The following is a 16,709-nucleotide window of genomic DNA, read 5'->3' on the forward strand; positions in this document are numbered from 1 at the left end:
TCTCGGCCAGGCTATTTTTGGAACAATTTGAAGGATTGAGGACTGAGTGGCCCTCATTGTTTTGCCAAAACGTGTTGCTCGGCGGGGCGGATAAGAAGCTTCTGGTTAGCATTTACTGCACATGATGCAACAATGAAACTCTTGTGGTGACGGCCGGCAAGAAAAGCTGCGCTTTTAACCAAATGTGCGTGACGTCTGTTTTTTTCTTTCAAGTGGAGACCAAGGCAGACGACAAGCAGCCAATAGCGCGCCAGGAGACTGAGCAACCCTCAGTGCCTATACACACAGGTAATTTCGTCAGGAATAAATATTTAGAATAGAATATTTCATATGACCTCACTAGTCTAAACATGACGATTAATATTACATTTGTGGAATATAAGTTAAGCAGCAAAATCCAGCCATTTTTATCCATCTCAGGGGACGGCCATTTTGCCGCTTGCTGTCGAGTGAAGATGACATCATAGTTGCTCAGGCAAAGACCAATCAGAGCTCACCAGTTTTCTGAAGCTGAGCTGTGATTGGTCGTTGCCTGAGCCCTGAGCAACTGTGATGTCATCTTAAGTCGACAGCAAGTGGCAAAATGGCTGCCTTCTGATATTGATAAAAACTTTTGAATTTTGCTCCTTAACTCATATTCCACTAATGCAATATTAACCAGAATGCCATATTTAGACTAGTGGGGCTGCATAGAAGTTATCAATAATGTTTGTGTGGATGACTTCCTCTTTAACTCATTCACTCCCAGCCATATTCACAGAAGCAATCCCTTTCGCTCCCGGCTGTTTTACTGGATTTTGATTTTGCAAGGCCCACAGATTGTGTTCTATTGCTATAAAAACATGGAACCTTTCAAAAGAAAGATTAGAGTCTCTTCTTTCATCAGGAAAAAAAAAGTACATTTCTATCAGTTTCCATTTTGCAGCAATTAGCATTAGAATATAGCTAAGTTTAATCAATGTTCATAAATCTAATTTAGAATTGTGAGTAATTGGGTTTTTTTTTCAACACGGTCCTGGTTGATATCTTATACTGTGCTGCCATCTGCTGGCCGTTTGTGTAATAACTACCATTTCTGCAACCGTACTTTGCAGTTGAGAGGCTGCATCAAAGCCTTCTGTATGCTCTAGCATAAACAAAAAAAAACAAAAAACGTATAAATACGTTCTTTGGGACAACACGAAAAACATTTATACATTTTTGGGAGCAAATGAGTTAAATATCATGAATTAAAACACTTAAGAAGAATATATTACAGCTGTAAAATCACGCAATAAACTTGCACGTTAAATATAAATTAATAAATGTTAACATTCTTCTTGTGTTTTAATCTCTTCCTGGTAAGTTTGTGCCTGGTCACTGGTGAGATATCTTTAGAACATACTCATGTGCTAGTTCTGTTGTGTTTGGGGAAACATGAGTAGATGACTATTTTATTTTATTTTATTTTTTTAATATGAACAGCAAAAAGCCCCAAGAGGACGACACTCCTCCTGCATGTCCCTTCTGTTCTCTGCTTACCAAGAATGAGTAGAAAAAAAAAAGGGAGGCATTTAACTTGGCTTATTATACACGGGAATTTTCAATATATATAAAATGACAACAAGAAACTCTTCTGGATGATCTCATTAAAAAGAAGAAAGCTGATATGCAGGTTGTGTATGCATGCATGTTATACATTCCCTTGCCTTTGCGTCATGTCCACAAACTGATGATGGACAAACTTGGATTATTACATTTGCCTCTGCTGTATGTAGCTTCCAGCACATTCCTAGCGGGCTGTTGTGTGAATTTTGGCACGCGAGGAAAAAAAAAAGAAAAAACTTTTACTGGATGTGAAACACTGCTGATACGTGTGCGGATGATAAGGTGAATATTTGTGTGTTACGTGCAGCGACTTGTTGACTCCAGGTCGTTTCTCTCAATGTCTTCATAGCACAAAAGTTTCACGCTGCACAGGAATGTTGTCGCAATCTCCCATATAAATCACAATACAATAGTGGAATGACACTTGATATCTGATATTTGACTTCCGTTTTTTGCGTGATATGCGCAGGTGAGGAGGAGCCGGGTTCCATGGCCGACGTGACCTACTACTCTTACGATTACGACGCCGACTCGGAGCCTTTCCTGGCCGATGCCGGGGCGCGGGACCCCGCTTTCCACGTCCCCCGAGCCCACCCGGACGCGGCGCCGAAAGGTCCCCTGCCCGCTGACACCCAAATCCCCACAGCGGCCACGAGGAACAGTCCCGAACGATGGTACAAGTGAAAATTTGTCGTCATTTCCTGAAACTAAATTTAGCTCCTCCCCCCACTCACTGTCCCGTTTTCATGTCCTCCACAGAAATACCGGAGCGAAGCCATAACTGCGTCTACTTTGTATATTATTTGTGAATATGCGAGCGAATGAAAAGTGAAGAGAGATGCCCTAAAGGAAGCAACATGTTTGTGTGTGCGTGTGTGTGCGTGTGTATATACAGTATGTGTGTGTTCGCTCTCCAAATTGTATCACCATAATGTCTTTATTACTCACCGTGCCTTTATAATCACTAGAACAGCAAATAAGAATCAAATATTTATGTTTGTTTTTTTTGTAATTACATCCAACTTTAAGCTATTGTTATATTTGTGGTATTTATTTGGAGCTAGAGGTCATGTGTTACTTTTTTTTTTTTTTCCATTGCCCGCCCATATACGTCGTGACGGTCCAATCACTTTAATTAAGCTGTATTTTTGTTTGTTTTTTAATCATTCAGAGCCATGTGGAAATTTGAATTACTTGTATACAAAAACAATTACATTACACAACCAAGTGAATTTATTTTTAGCTGTTCTGTATGTTGCTAGATTGTGACATAAAAACAGGTCTATTTACATAATACTGCCCCAAGTTGAGTTTCTTCGCTCATGATCTTTCAGCTAGCACAGAATCTGCCATTTTCAAGTAACGGTCGGCTCACACAGAGGTGCTAACTGTCAAAGCCAAATTCTTTTCTTGTATTCACAGATTTGCCGAAACTAAGAGACACATTCAGATTTGGTATAAGGACAAAGGTCGCACCATGAGTCCCAGGTGGACTTGAACACCTGCACACCGTTTGTTTGTTGTGACAGACTAGCACCAGAACACTCAGAGATTACTTCACTTCCTTTCCACCCACTTGGAGATTTGATTGTACAGTTCATAAGCTATTTTGTTCATGTTACATTTTGATTCATGAAGCAATCAAAGAAATAAATTGAGAAGAATTAAGGTTTTTTTTCTCCATTTGCTGTAAATGTTCCAAATTGGATGACACGTAACCTGTATTACATATCAAATACTGAGATTTTTAAATAAAAAAAAGTTCAAAAAACAATTTAATGTCATGTCATTTCCCCTCGTACAGATTTAACGTCAATGTCAAATACTATAAAAAATCTTAACATTTTTCCCCACTTAGTGGGTCAATAATAATGATGAAATACATGAAACATTTTTTTTTTAATATTTATTTTTGTGAATTTAAACGCCTAATTAAACTAGTTTATTGTGTAATGGTCTTCAGAGAATTTCCAGGCGTGCACTATAAAAGCCAGGAAAAAAACAAAAACAAAATGGTGGCAGGTGTTTGCTGATTCATTTAACATGAACTTGAACGTGATTGATTCATTCTGAACACCTCACGTCACGTGACATTCTCTGAACACGGCAGGAAAAGTAGCGAAGAAGGCTAAAGCTAGCTATCCGTCCCAAGAGCGTTGACAGTCACTTTGATGAAAGGACATGATATACATGCGCGAGGTGGACATGTTGGATTGCCAATTAAGTGTCAGGAGCTTTTTTTTTCTTCTTTTTTTTTTTTTTTTAATACCTCGGCGACACTTCTAAGTGGGATTACCTAGCTGTTGCCAGTGAGTGTTTTCAAATCTGATAATACAAAGGCTTTACATGTTTGTACAATCCGGATTTATTTCCCTTTTATGTGTGCTCAAAATGCCATTGAAGTTAGCAGTTAGCAAGTGTTGCAGTGTTATTTAAGTACGTTAGCAACTTAGCAGCTGCTAAATCGTCTGCGGACTCCGTCATTTAAACTGTAAAAGGTCTTCTTGTTGATGGTGTTGGTCAATTATTAAATTAAACTGTGTAGTATCTATTAACCCGTCCACAACAGCTGTCAATCATTGTTAGTGTGGCGGTTGCCGTTTGCATAGTGCCAGAAGCATTTTTCTATGCTACCAAAATGGTTGGGCTAAAGGCCATTTTGGGACGCGTACGTTGCTTCGCTTCTCCTTCTGGGAGATGTTTGTGTGTGTGTTTGCTTGAGTATTTTATTGTATTTTTTTGTAATGTTAAACACATCAAATCCCAATTAAAATGTTATGTTTAGGAGCTCCTTTTAAATGTTACAATGCGTGCACCATGAAATGAGGTGAAACTAACTTGAACGTGTCTTTCAGTAAAGGGTTGCCAGATGGATTTCCAGCTGCGTGAGTGAGCACTTTGACAACAAGATCGATGTGCAAATGGGGCCTGCTCCCGGCAGGCAGGCAGGCGTCGGCTGCCGCTTCTCCAGGTGTGCCGCACTCGAGGTGACCTTCAATCGGGCTGACACGTCCGCCTTCATTCCCGTGATGAGGTGATCTCCGTCGAGCTGAGATGACGAAGTGCTTATGTCAATCATTATTTATTCTTCTTCACACCTGGCAGAATGCGCGGCTGTGTAATTCAGTCTGCAAAGGCTGGCCGGGACTCGCTCCCACTTGTGTTGTGCGTGTGCGTTTTTTTCTTTTCTTTTCTTTTTTTTCTTTTTTTTTTTTTTTTGTGCGCTCAAGTATGTGTGACAGTACATGCACGCTTCTGAACTCAATCGTAGAGCTTTGGCGACATCTTGTGGCAACGTAGGGCGTTTCACTCAAGTGTAAACAATAACACGTGACTAAAATGAAAAGTATGTGACATGCACATGAAATTCATTTTTTAAACAGGAGAAGTTGAAATAATGGGATTTTCCTATTATGCATACAGCATTTAAATTTTGTTTACATTTAGCTCTGCTCAAGGAAAAGCAAATGTTTATGTGGATTGTGGATTCGCACTCATTAATTATTGTGACTATAGCTACTCAACATTTTAAGGAACAGCATGTCAACAGGCATAGGATATTAGTTTATTTAATCTACTTTCCGACTTTTTGTGATAAAATGCTGAGTAGTTTTATTTATTTATTTATTTAAGTCTGTGTACACTAAAACGGGCACCGCACGTAAGGACGCCTATTCCTTAGGACCCCACCCTGGCAAACCACTGTAAAAAGTGATGTGTTTACTAAAAACACAAATTTAGCTCTTCTTTTTTTTATTCTGATACAAAGTACCATCATTGAATCCTTTCAGTCCACCACTCCTTCCCTCCTTAAACAAGTTAATTTAAAACGTCTACTTTTTGGCTCACTAGTTTGCATATGATTACAGTACCCTACATATCATAATAGCACTCACATTTGCCACTAGATGGCTGTAATGGCCTTTGTTCATCGTATTGTTTTCAGTGAGTTACTCTCGTGGATTTAATTCCTCACACCACACGTGTGGGTATCTCCTTAGCCACTTCTTAGGCCTTGTTTTGATATCAATTTGTGTGTGCACAAGTCTTAAGGAACAAACCGGGTGCTGATCTCCGCCTGTCTGAGCTGCTCTAGGACAACACGGGAGACAATGGCGAGGTGGTGGGTGTGTGATGGGAGGGGTGGAGCACTTCTTCCACTGACATTAACAAAAAAAACAAAAATGAGTGTAGGATTAGACCCATGTAAGACTTTTATTGGGAACATATCCAGTTATGTGTTAGGGTAGTAAGAATAGTGAACCCTGTATGTTGCTGGGAATACGTTTGCATTTAAAAAAAACACAAAAAAAAAAACAAAAACAAAAAAACGTTTTTCTCATTCAAGCAAGGGCATTACAGTAAGTTAGTATACTGCAAAAACCCATTAAAAATAAATCTGCTATATTTCAGTGGTTGCCATAATTTTGGGGGAACACTTTATACTATATAACGCGATGACGACACGTATGATGACTCATCATCGCACTTGTTAGCAGAGTCGCTGACCTTTCACAACTTAATGACTTTCAATGGTAAAGGTTGACCATTTGTGTAAAGGCCGAGTCATCTCTCAGCACCAGGCAATGCCACCGCGCACGGCCCATTTCTGCTGCACACTTGAAGAGGGCTAACATTCAACATTCTATGATGTAGACTGATGCTTTTTGATTATTTCCATCATTAAGCAGAATAAGAAGACATGAGTGCACTGAAAGAAGGTCGTTGTCTGTTTTTTTGTTTTTTGTTTTTTCTCCCCCCCAAATCCCCTCACTTCGCTCTGAAACTGACGCCAATGAAGCCAGGAGTTCTCAATTTTTATTTGGTCCATATTCTTAACACTACTGGGTCAAAAGTAAACCAAATTGGGCGTGATAGCTAACCCAGCGCTAGATCCAAAAGGGGCGGAGCCAATGGATGTTGGGTTATTTATACACACGGCAATGGATGCATTTGGATCAAGATTTTTGATCCAATAAGGGTTATTAGTTACCCATATTGATGAGTTGAAACTACCAAGAAATTGGCTATCAGGTTATCTCTTCAGATCGCGCAAACCCAAAATGGTTAACCCAACCTGGGTTAGCAAAAACAAAAAACAACCCAACATTTTTTAGTGTGCAAAATCTTCCAAAGGACCCCTAAACAAGCCAAACCATTTGATCTTATCAAATTGTGCCTAATAAAGTGAGCTGAGGTTATATTTCGATTTCACAGTCCACACCCATGCCCGGCCCCTCCTCCCATTGCGGTAAAGCCGTTACTCATCACTGCCCAGTCTGCTCGTCTGGTGCACATAGACTTCCAGGAATGCCTGCCTTGTGCGGGGAAAAACCAAGCGGCGGTCTTTTCGCCGCCAGCGTCAACCCATCACGTGTACCTCGTCGTTTTTCAGAAGGACATGCATGCTGTCGTGTCCATGCATTTACCCATATTCCGATTCCATTTGTATGTTTTTGTTTTTTCATTTAATGTGGGAGAGCCATATTTGTATTTTATTAGGTTTTATTTGATAACATTTTTTTAAGTGTTGTACTGGGTTATTTTATTTAATTGTATTGTTTTCATTTATTGATCTTTAATTTCATAGTGTTTTATTAAACACTTTTATTACATTTTATTGTGTTCCATCCAATAGTATTTGTGTTTCATGGTACGTATATTGTATCTTATTCCTTTTATTTTTTCTCATTGTTTATTTTATTGAATGTGTTTTACTAAATTATTTTTTTTTAATTGTGGTTATTGCAGAATAGATTTTTTTTTTTTTTACCAAAAACTTGAAACATTTTTACACAGACTGCAGTCCAAATCAAATGAACATTCAGTACTTCATCAGGAGATAAGTGGCCCCCAAAAAGAACAACCTCGGTCCGATGGCCCGCAGCCTTCTTTTCCAGCTGACGCACGTGGCACTCATTTCCTAATATTGTAATTGGCCGGCTTATCCCAGTCGGACGTCACCTCGCTCGGACGTCACCTCGCTCGGACGATCCTGCAGCCTGGAGGGGTCATAGGGGAGTTCACCTGGAAGTGTTTGTCCAAGCAGAAACTACAAGTTAACGTCAATCGTGTCAGTAGAGGATGAGCGATGATGTACCTGTGTGATGGTGTGAACGCAATTGGTAGACCAAAGTCCTCCACCAAGGCCAGAAAATCCTTTGGATAGGCATGAAATTGTTAATACATATCCACCTACTATACATGGCTGAATATTACATACAGTGTCAGAACCTGATTTTGGAAAACTTGATTATACAAGTAGAAATACTCCAAAAAGACCTGTGCCTATAACTTCAGTTCTGTTGGCAGCGTATTCTAATTGTGTGCAGCACAACAGCTGAATGCTGATGCACCATGTTTGCTTTGAACTCTGGCCTCCATCAATTGACCCGAGGCTGCTGATTTCAGAATCTTACTGAGTTTATATTCTTATTACAATTTCCGTAATATATTCAGGAACCAAATTATGCTGGGATTTATTGACCAGTAGCAAAAGTTAAAAATGATTTCTACATATTAGATGTCCTAATCTATGGTAAATGCAGGTGGAAGATAATTTAGTTGATAAACACTTTTATTTAATCGGCTGAAAAGTGCATCGATGACTATAATACTGTAATGTCGGGCGGCAGTTAAACTACGTGATGGAGGTCAATGAAATCTGCCTAGCAACAAGATGCCAAGCTAATGTGTCACATGACCAGAAAACGTCAAATTTTTACACGTTTTTCGACAATTCTGAGGCGCTCGTGCTGGTTCCCGATCCGCTGTGTGAAAGTTTGCACATCACAGACGTACATCATACAAGCAAGCATGACTGCGTATGTGTGAGAACCGTGTGCAGGCCAGCTCGGCCCCCCGCTCCCCTGGTAATCCCCGCGTTTTCAGGAGCCCTGGCCCGTACTTGATGGGCTTGAGCAAGAAAAAGGTTGCGTTTCTCCCCATGTCACTCGCTCCCCCGTCTCTCATTCAGCCTTTTTTTTCCGCATGTACAGCCCCCTCCTCGCCTGTTGTCGGCCCCTGGAGCCACTTTTGCGAATGACTGGCTTCCAAGTGTTAGCTCAGCAACTTTTTGTTCACCCCGCTTTCATCCTCTACTTCGCTACACCACAACCACACGCTAATTTGTTCGCTACACGTAATATTAGTAATAATAGACAGTTTTGAGTACATTTTTCCATTTTTTTTTTAAAGTTCTCTCAAGAATGCATGTTTTTTTTTTATTTTTTATTTTTTATTTTTTTTTTAAGTGCAGTTAAATTTTCACTAGGCATGTTTTGGCCCTTCTATATTTAAAATTCACGCTAATGGTCGGATGAAGTGTAACGTAATATGCTTGTAAACCGAGTCAATATGTGGAGGACCTTAATTTGTTAGCAATTAGCAAGTGCCTCAATACTATGTGACAATGTGTTATTAGAAATTGTAGGTTTTTTTTTTATATGCATTGCTGATATGTACAAAAGCACAATATTGTGCCTTTTTTTTTTTTTTTTTTTTTTTTAAGTATGAGCTAATGTTTTTACAATATTGTGACCTTTGTTTTATATCACCAACTACCGAACAATATCGTGATAATTATCGTATTGTGAGCTTCAAATCGTGATATCGTATTGTGATGTTTGGTTATCGTTACATCCCTACTCTCAAGAATTGAGGAACGAACTCATGATCTTCAGCTTGGGAAACAGCCACTCTACCACCTGAGTTATGCCACTCTTATGTTATGCCACTGTACTGTATTGCTGGTGTGTCCAAAATAAGACAAAAAGCTGGTCTCTTGGAGGTACAAGGATTCCATCTGACACTGCAGGAGCGGCATGGCTCAGGTGGTAGAGTGGCTGTCTCCTAACCTGAAGGTCCTGTGTTAGTTCCTCAACCCTTGAGTATTTTTATTTTATTTTATTAATTTTTTTAATAAACGGGTAAAATGTACCTAAAACTCTCCTTGTAAAATGTACTTCGAATTTTTGAGTGAAAAAACTTCACTAGGTTTTTTCAAGTAAATACTTATTTGTTTTTTTTTACAGTGTGGGGCGGGTACTGCAAATCAACTTGTATCAGAATAGAAATAAGAGGAGGAAAAGCTCATCATTCAAAGTATACCACATCATGTTATGGGATGTTTATGGATGGCGACAAATGGAGTGAAGATTCAGAGATTCAAAGTCAGACAAAAGTGAAATTTTGTGCATCCGTACTATATGCTCCCATATGATTTCAAAGCCATGAATCATCGCCATTGCGCCACTATAGGTGCCCGCTTCCCGTCATCACAGTCCACCAACACAAAGTAAGATGTGACTGGACCCCCTCCCCGGCTGGACCGCTGCTCAGTCAGACAATACTAAGCCCAGCTAGCTACTCACAGCCAGTGGCTAACAGCTTCAGACAGGCGTGGGAGCAAGAGCGTATCCAAGCAGGATCTGCCCCCAGAGCTGCCAGGTCAGCCAGGACAAACAGGGGCTCAGACCAGGAAACGGGCCCTCTGCCTCGGGGCCCGAAGCCTCTTGCTAATCCCCCCTCCCAAAGCAGCCACTCCGGAGCCTCGCTATACCTCCATTGCACCTCTGCTTTGTCTCTCGACTGACCATTACACAACAATTAGTTCACACCAAACAATTTATTTGTACAAAACGTCATTCCATGAGTGCTACAGGACAGCAGCACTTTTTTTTTTTTTTTTTTTGTATAGCACTTCAGTCCACAGGTGTTTGAACCCATTAATTTGGTGGACATGAGTTGTCATCTGCGTGAGTTACACTAAAGGATTTTTATTTTTATTTTTTTGGCAGGTTTTTGGTCTCTTACGGTGAAAAATAAACCACTGTTGGTCAGCTTGGATGGTCATCTTTGACCATAGATTAGCTAGCTAATTAGCGTTGCCAATCAATGATTAAAAATAACAAACACGGTTCTAAGAGACAGAGCGGGTTGCTTCAAATGGCAAGAAATGGCCAAAAACAATAACAAACAAGAAACTACTTTAGGATTTACTGGTTTCAAGGTTATTTTAGTTAACAAAAACTAACGAAAAATAAAATTCAAAAAACTATTTCGAAACTGTTAAGGAAATAAAAACGAAAATACTTTTTAGAAAACGAAAACTAACTGAAACTACATTTTATGTTTACAAAACTAAAACTATAATTATAGCAAAAATGTCCTGCTCGCCTGCTTTATCATTTAACGCAGACGAAATGCAACTCTTTGTAAGAAATGTGTTGCTTTTTTTCATTTTATCATAGTGCTTATTAAATATTGTACACAAGTAATACATTTAAAAAAAAAACGAAAACGTACTGAAACTAAGTGAAACTAAACTAAAATTCAGCATCTTTTAAAACTAATTTAAAACGACCACCGTGAAAACTAATTAAACTAACTAAATTTAAAAAAACAAAACGAAACAAAAGTAAAATGAAAATTCCAAAACTATAATACTGATCGGTTTGTAAATATGCTGCCACATGTGGAAGGATGATGATTTTGATTATAAGATTTGCTGAATGACGGTGATTAGGGCGAAAGACGGTAAAAAATAACCCATGCTAAGTCATTTGTGCTGTCTGTAGCTGAACATTCAATACTTCTCAAGCAAACACGACACCAGCTATAGTAGAAATATACTTTAATGTTGAAAGAGCAGTGGTAAAATTTCTAGATTCAAGTAAAGATGGCAAAAATGAAAAAAATACACAATTGTTATCCTTGAGTCACATGTAGCTAGTTATCTAGCTAGCTCAACAGCTAGCGGGCTAACGATAGCCACCTCAGTGACTTCTGACGGACTCATATTTCACTAATTGCACTTAATGGGAGCAGTTTCAGAATTATTTGTGTTGGTAGAGTCGAATAGTAAAAAAATTAAACGTATCATAATTTGCTGTCGCTTGTTACCGTTGATGAATAAACTTAAAGAAATGATCTTGACTCAATGATGGCTACTTTCTGAGAATGGACACCATTCCATTTAGGTTTGTTTATGTCAGAATGCTAAATATTTCTTTAAAACTAACCAAAATAATTATTTAAAGGTTTTTAATTGTTGCTGTTGTTGTTCTCCCTCATAAGTGAAACATTTACATAAATTTCAAACAGCCCTGCATGGTTTTCTGACCCCTGTAATTATCTTCATCCCCGTATCTGCTTAAGTAATCAATTACAAGTGTTGTTGCGCTGCCACATTTAAAGGCTGTTGTCTTGCACATCAGTTGTGTGTAGAACCGTGTTTTCACTCGAAAATCCGAAAGACAACACGTCTTGTCTCCGACCAGGACACTGTTTGACGATCGCTTTCGGAAAATGAAAATGAAATGGAGGGATATTTACTTTTCTTCACCAAAAGCTTTGATAGCTCAACTGCTTGTTTTGAGTGGTGTGTTATTATTTTTCAATTGCCGTATTGTCCGTCGGGTTTGCAGTAGCACGGTGCAGCTCTGCGAGTGTTGTTTCTGCTCTGAGTATACAGCCGCCATGCTGGGAGAAAAGCACGGCGGCAAGAACTCTGAAGTAGAAGCGCTACTTCGCTTTAGACTCCCATTCCATCACTTTCCACAGACAGATATTGTGCTTTCTCCTTCACATTATAAACTCATTTGTTTAATTGAAGCTGAGACAGGAGGAAAATGGAGGAAAGGCGAAAGAAGAGTTCTGCAAATGTAAACATTCATTAGGTCGCCTCTTTTATGCAATATGCATGATAAGGTTGAAATGGTTCAAACGTTCAAAATTTCAGTTGAATTGACTTTATATTTGTAGGGATCTTGACTGTAAGGTTATGAGAAAGGAAAATATTTATTTAATAACATTTTAACAGTTACATAAATTTGGAATATTTTCCTTTTGAAGGCAAAATCTTTACTTATAGTTCAACATAAGTCGGAGCATTCTAATAAACTATTGGCCATGCATGTATTGAGAGAGATTTCATTGACAGGAAACTGTTGGCAAAATGTTGTTGTTGTTTTTTTTAAATGAAAGCAGCATGCTATCATAATTTCAATATCCCTGAACACATCTTAGAGCATTTTGCACTTTCTTGTACAATTACCAGTTTAACAACACATTTGCCAAATAAAGATTCTATCTCAAAATCTGGTATTTTTACGTCTGTGCATAACTTATTCTATATGAAGTTATTCGAAGTTGCAACACATTTACAGTTCAGCTGATAGACTCATATGGAATAGTTTTATATTTATTAGCCAAATAGAATAATGGCCTGTTGTTGTTGTTGTTGTTGTTTTTGTTTTTTTTGTTTTTTTCCCATAAAACAATTATTCAACAAAGATGAATAGTCTAAACAACTTGATTCAACATTTCTGGATTACGATTAACATCAGTGAGTAGAAAGGAACCTAGACAAAAAAAAGAAAAAATACATTTTCATTTTATATTCAAATCGTGACAGTAAGTTAAACAATAATACTAAAGGCTAACAACATGTATTTGTCAGTTTATTAAACTTGTTGGTTTATTTACACTTAATGGCCACATTAGGTCGACCCTGCACAATCTCATTCCCATCCAATATAGAAGATGCGTGTATCAACAACTCAAACAAAAACAAAATGGAATAGCATTCAGTGTGATACAGTGCAGTTGTACACAACCACAATATTGACAGATTAATATTTCTTCAGTACCTCATTAATAGGGCCTACTTACACACTCTTTGAATAACCCAAAGGTAAAAAAAAAAAAAAGGGAATGATTCCACTTTTTGGTGTATCCAATTAACCAAAAAAAGATGGCTCAATTAATTATTTTTTATTTATTTTTTTAACTTAGTCTGAGGAAATATTCTAATATTTTGAGATGGAATATTTGAGTTTTCGCTGTAAGCCATAATCAGCAATATTAAAACAATAAAAGGCTTGCAATATTTCAATTGATTTGTAATGAATCCAGAATGCATTTTTGCTTATTTAATTGCATTACAGAAAGTAATGGACTTTATCACAATGTTCTAATTTTCTGAGACAGTCCTGTAGAACACCAAAAAAAGTTTTGTTGCAGCTGTAGCGTCGTCACTAGGGACCTAGTTGCGTCATTGCTCCCCCCCACCCTTATAAAACTGTCAGCGCCTCTGCATCTCACCTGGAATGACACCCAAGGCAGGAGGACCCAACACCGGCTATTCCCCGAAAACATATTCGACTATCCACCGTTGAGCCTACTTCGTTGTCTTCTATGAATCTGGCAAACTACTCGTACTACTCTGGCATGTGCAACATGACCGCAGAGACGCAACACTCACCCGCGGAGGTCTGCAGCCCCGTGCAGGTGCTGTCCCCCAACGTCAGCCTGGACTCGCCGCTGCCCCCCTTAATGCTGCAAGCGCGCTCCAAGGACGGCGTCCTGATCAAGTCTGAGCCGCGGGGGACCAGCCCCGACGCCGACGCCGACGCCGACGACGACGGGGTCGCGCTGCAGGGCCAGACGGACCAGGAGCTGCACCTGCCGTGCACCGGCAGCCGCCGCAGGAAGAGGCCGGTGCAGCGGGGCAAGCCGCCCTACAGCTACATCGCTCTCATCGCCATGGCCATCGCCAACTCCCCCGAGAGGAAGCTCACCCTGGGGGGCATCTACAAGTTCATCATGGAGCGCTTCCCGTTCTACAGGGAGAACTCCAAGAAGTGGCAGAACTCCATCCGCCACAACTTGACCCTCAACGACTGCTTCGTCAAGATCCCGCGCGAGCCCGGAAGACCCGGTAAGGGCAACTACTGGACCTTGGACCCCGCCGCCGAGGACATGTTCGACAACGGGAGCTTCCTGAGGAGGCGGAAGCGCTTCAAGCGCACAGACGTGAGCACCTACCCGGGCTACATCCAGAGCTCCAGCGCCTTCACGCCCACCCCGATGGGAAGGCCTTCCTATCCGAACGCCTTGTACGCGGGGATCGGGTCCGGGTACGCGGCCTCCTCCCAGCACCCGGCCATGCTGCACTACCAGACGTCTGCCGGCGTGTGCCAAGCGCAGCCGCGCATGTTCAGCATCGACAACTTGATCAGCCCGCAGGCGGTCGGGGAACTCAACCCGCAAGCTCTGCAGGGGCTCGGCGGGGGCGACCTGGCCGCCATGACCTCCAGCTGCTCGGTCACCGCGGGGGACCCTTCGGCCTGTTTCCAGGCGCAAGCGGTCAACCAGTCGGCCAACATGCTGAGCAGAAACAGCGGGAACATCTCCTCCAATATGTCGTCCAACCTCACCCCGGCGTACCCGTACTCGTCCCCGGCCTCGCCTCCCAACCTGAGCGGCATGGCCCAGTCTGGTTTCTCCCCCGGGAGCTCTCAGGTGTACTGCCCGGGCAACAGGCTCTCTCTGCCGGCTCTGCGCTCGGGCTCCTGCGTGGAGCACACGGAGCAGCTGTTGGGCCTCTCGGGCCCCATGAACACTTACAACAATTCTTACGTGAGACAGGCCAACTTTGCATCGGGGTTGGAACGATACATGTGAAGGCTCGGACATTTGATAAAGATTCATCAAATATTGTCGTTAATATTTTAGCATAAATAGTTTTGATATGTAAAGGATCAAGCCTTGTGATAGAACTTTTTTTTCCAAGCCATTCATATTTTTACACATTCCATGAAGTCTTCTCGGAAATTTAAGTGTTTTACAAACTTTAAAATTGTGTTTTCATTACGTTTTGTGATGTTTCTATTTTTAAAACGCGTTATCTGTGCAGTAATCTGAAATAAATGCATTTTTTTTAACTAAATGGGCTCTGCACCTTTGACAGTTTCATTTTATGGTCACACAAATTGTTATATCGAGTTGATTCTTAAGATCTGCAATATGAGTGCGAGTTAAATTTCTTCTTGAGGTTCAGATTAGATGCATTATAATAAAATACAAAACAAAATTGAAATATAATATGTCATGTCACATGCATAAGTTTAAAACGTAGAATCTCTCAAACTTTAAAAATGTCTGAAATAAATGTCAACTTATTATACTGGAATTTGAGTTGACTTGTGTAGCAGTGTGTGGATGAGTTTCACAAACAGAAGATTTTACAAGTAATCATAAAGTCAGTGTAATTATCGCAATCGGCAAGAAAATAATAAATAATTTAAAAATCTGGTTAGGAGAAATTTGCTCGAGGAGGGGTGTGTTGATAAAAAGGGAAACAAGTGGTTATGGCAACTTATTAACTTTACATCACCACAAACTGATTCTTATATATTTTTTCTCCAAATACAAACCTCAAAACAAACAGCAGAAGAATCAATTTTAACATTTGATTAAAAAAAAAAAAAAAAAATGTCAGCCTTTTCCCGGAGACCTTTTCTGCTCAGGGCCTTCGAAGAAACTGCCTGGCTTTCCTTGCCTGCCCTTTTGCAGAGTCTGTCTGGTGTCTGTGTGGCGCCTTCCAGATAACCAACACACGTCAAAATGTGGCGCAGTACCAACACTGACCTATGAGAGGCAGCACAGTGCCAAAGAGTATCAACGCTTTTTTTGGATGTTGCCTTCGAGCAGCAGAGGGCGCCCTAACCTCACAAATCCCGGTTAAAAGTAAACGACAATGGACAAATGTGAACGGCCCTGTGTGGAATGTACATATAAAACTGACATATTAAAGCACATACTCATAGTTAAACAAAACAAAACATGTATTTACAATTTATTATAAGCTTCACAAAAAACAAAGACAAACTGTGCAGTACTTGGAATTAAAGCATAAAGGGCAACGTAAATACAAACAGATTACATCAGTATAAAAGAAGATAAAATATGATTAACAATGATTTAAGATGATTTACGTGACTTCATTGCATTACATCTACACTGTGTGGGGACAATTATTTATTACCAAATTAATACATTTGCTCAAAAACAGAAATTAAGTTGTCGGATTTTATGGTTAATTATTGTGACATAAGAATTAGTCTAAAATAAGTTTTAAAAAAAATAGACTATGGAATTTATACACAGTTGTGCATTTTATTGAGGTAAATCCATATTTGAAGCCCATATAACTTTCATATGCATTTTGAATGGTATTTTGTTTTGGAGTCTGACTTGACCTTTTCTTTATGAGTGACCAAAGCAATCAAATAATTATCTCCCCCCCCCCCCCCTCCCCCCACACTGCATCAGATGTA

General features: G+C 40.0%; 2 protein-coding genes and 1 long non-coding RNA gene across 3 annotated transcripts in view; all 3 read left to right on the forward strand.

Annotated features, from left to right (window-relative positions):
- The window catches only part of cpamd8 (C3 and PZP like alpha-2-macroglobulin domain containing 8), a 46,469-nt gene extending 43,849 nt beyond the window's left edge, over nt 1-2,620 (forward strand). Inside the window, exons 42-44 of the mRNA XM_077534659.1 lie at nt 214-288; nt 2,057-2,261; nt 2,347-2,620. Of these exons, the coding sequence (XP_077390785.1) occupies nt 214-288; nt 2,057-2,261; nt 2,347 (281 nt within the window). The 3' untranslated portion in view covers nt 2,348-2,620. The remainder of the gene's footprint in view (nt 1-213; nt 289-2,056; nt 2,262-2,346) is intronic.
- A 964-nt stretch (nt 2,621-3,584) lies between these two features.
- On the forward strand, nt 3,585-12,647 carry LOC144027178 (uncharacterized). Its single transcript, XR_013285393.1, has 3 exons — nt 3,585-3,896; nt 4,443-4,621; nt 9,621-12,647. It is a non-coding gene; the product is annotated as an uncharacterized LOC144027178 (long non-coding RNA).
- Nucleotides 12,648-13,711: 1,064 nt separating this feature from the next.
- On the forward strand, nt 13,712-15,318 carry foxe3 (forkhead box E3). The gene has a single exon (XM_077534596.1). The coding sequence runs from the start codon at nt 13,786-13,788 to the stop codon at nt 15,052-15,054; it is 1,269 nt and encodes a 422-aa protein (XP_077390722.1). The 5' UTR covers nt 13,712-13,785; the 3' UTR covers nt 15,055-15,318.
- Nucleotides 15,319-16,709: the final 1,391 nt, after the last annotated feature.

This window comes from Festucalex cinctus, chromosome 10, assembly GCF_051991245.1.
Source record: "Festucalex cinctus isolate MCC-2025b chromosome 10, RoL_Fcin_1.0, whole genome shotgun sequence".
NCBI classification, from domain to species: domain Eukaryota; kingdom Metazoa; phylum Chordata; class Actinopteri; order Syngnathiformes; family Syngnathidae; genus Festucalex; species Festucalex cinctus.

Coding starts and splice junctions, on each gene's coding strand:
- foxe3 (XM_077534596.1), top strand. CDS start 13,786: ATGAATCTGGCAAACTACTCGTACTACTCTGGCATGTGCAACATGACC.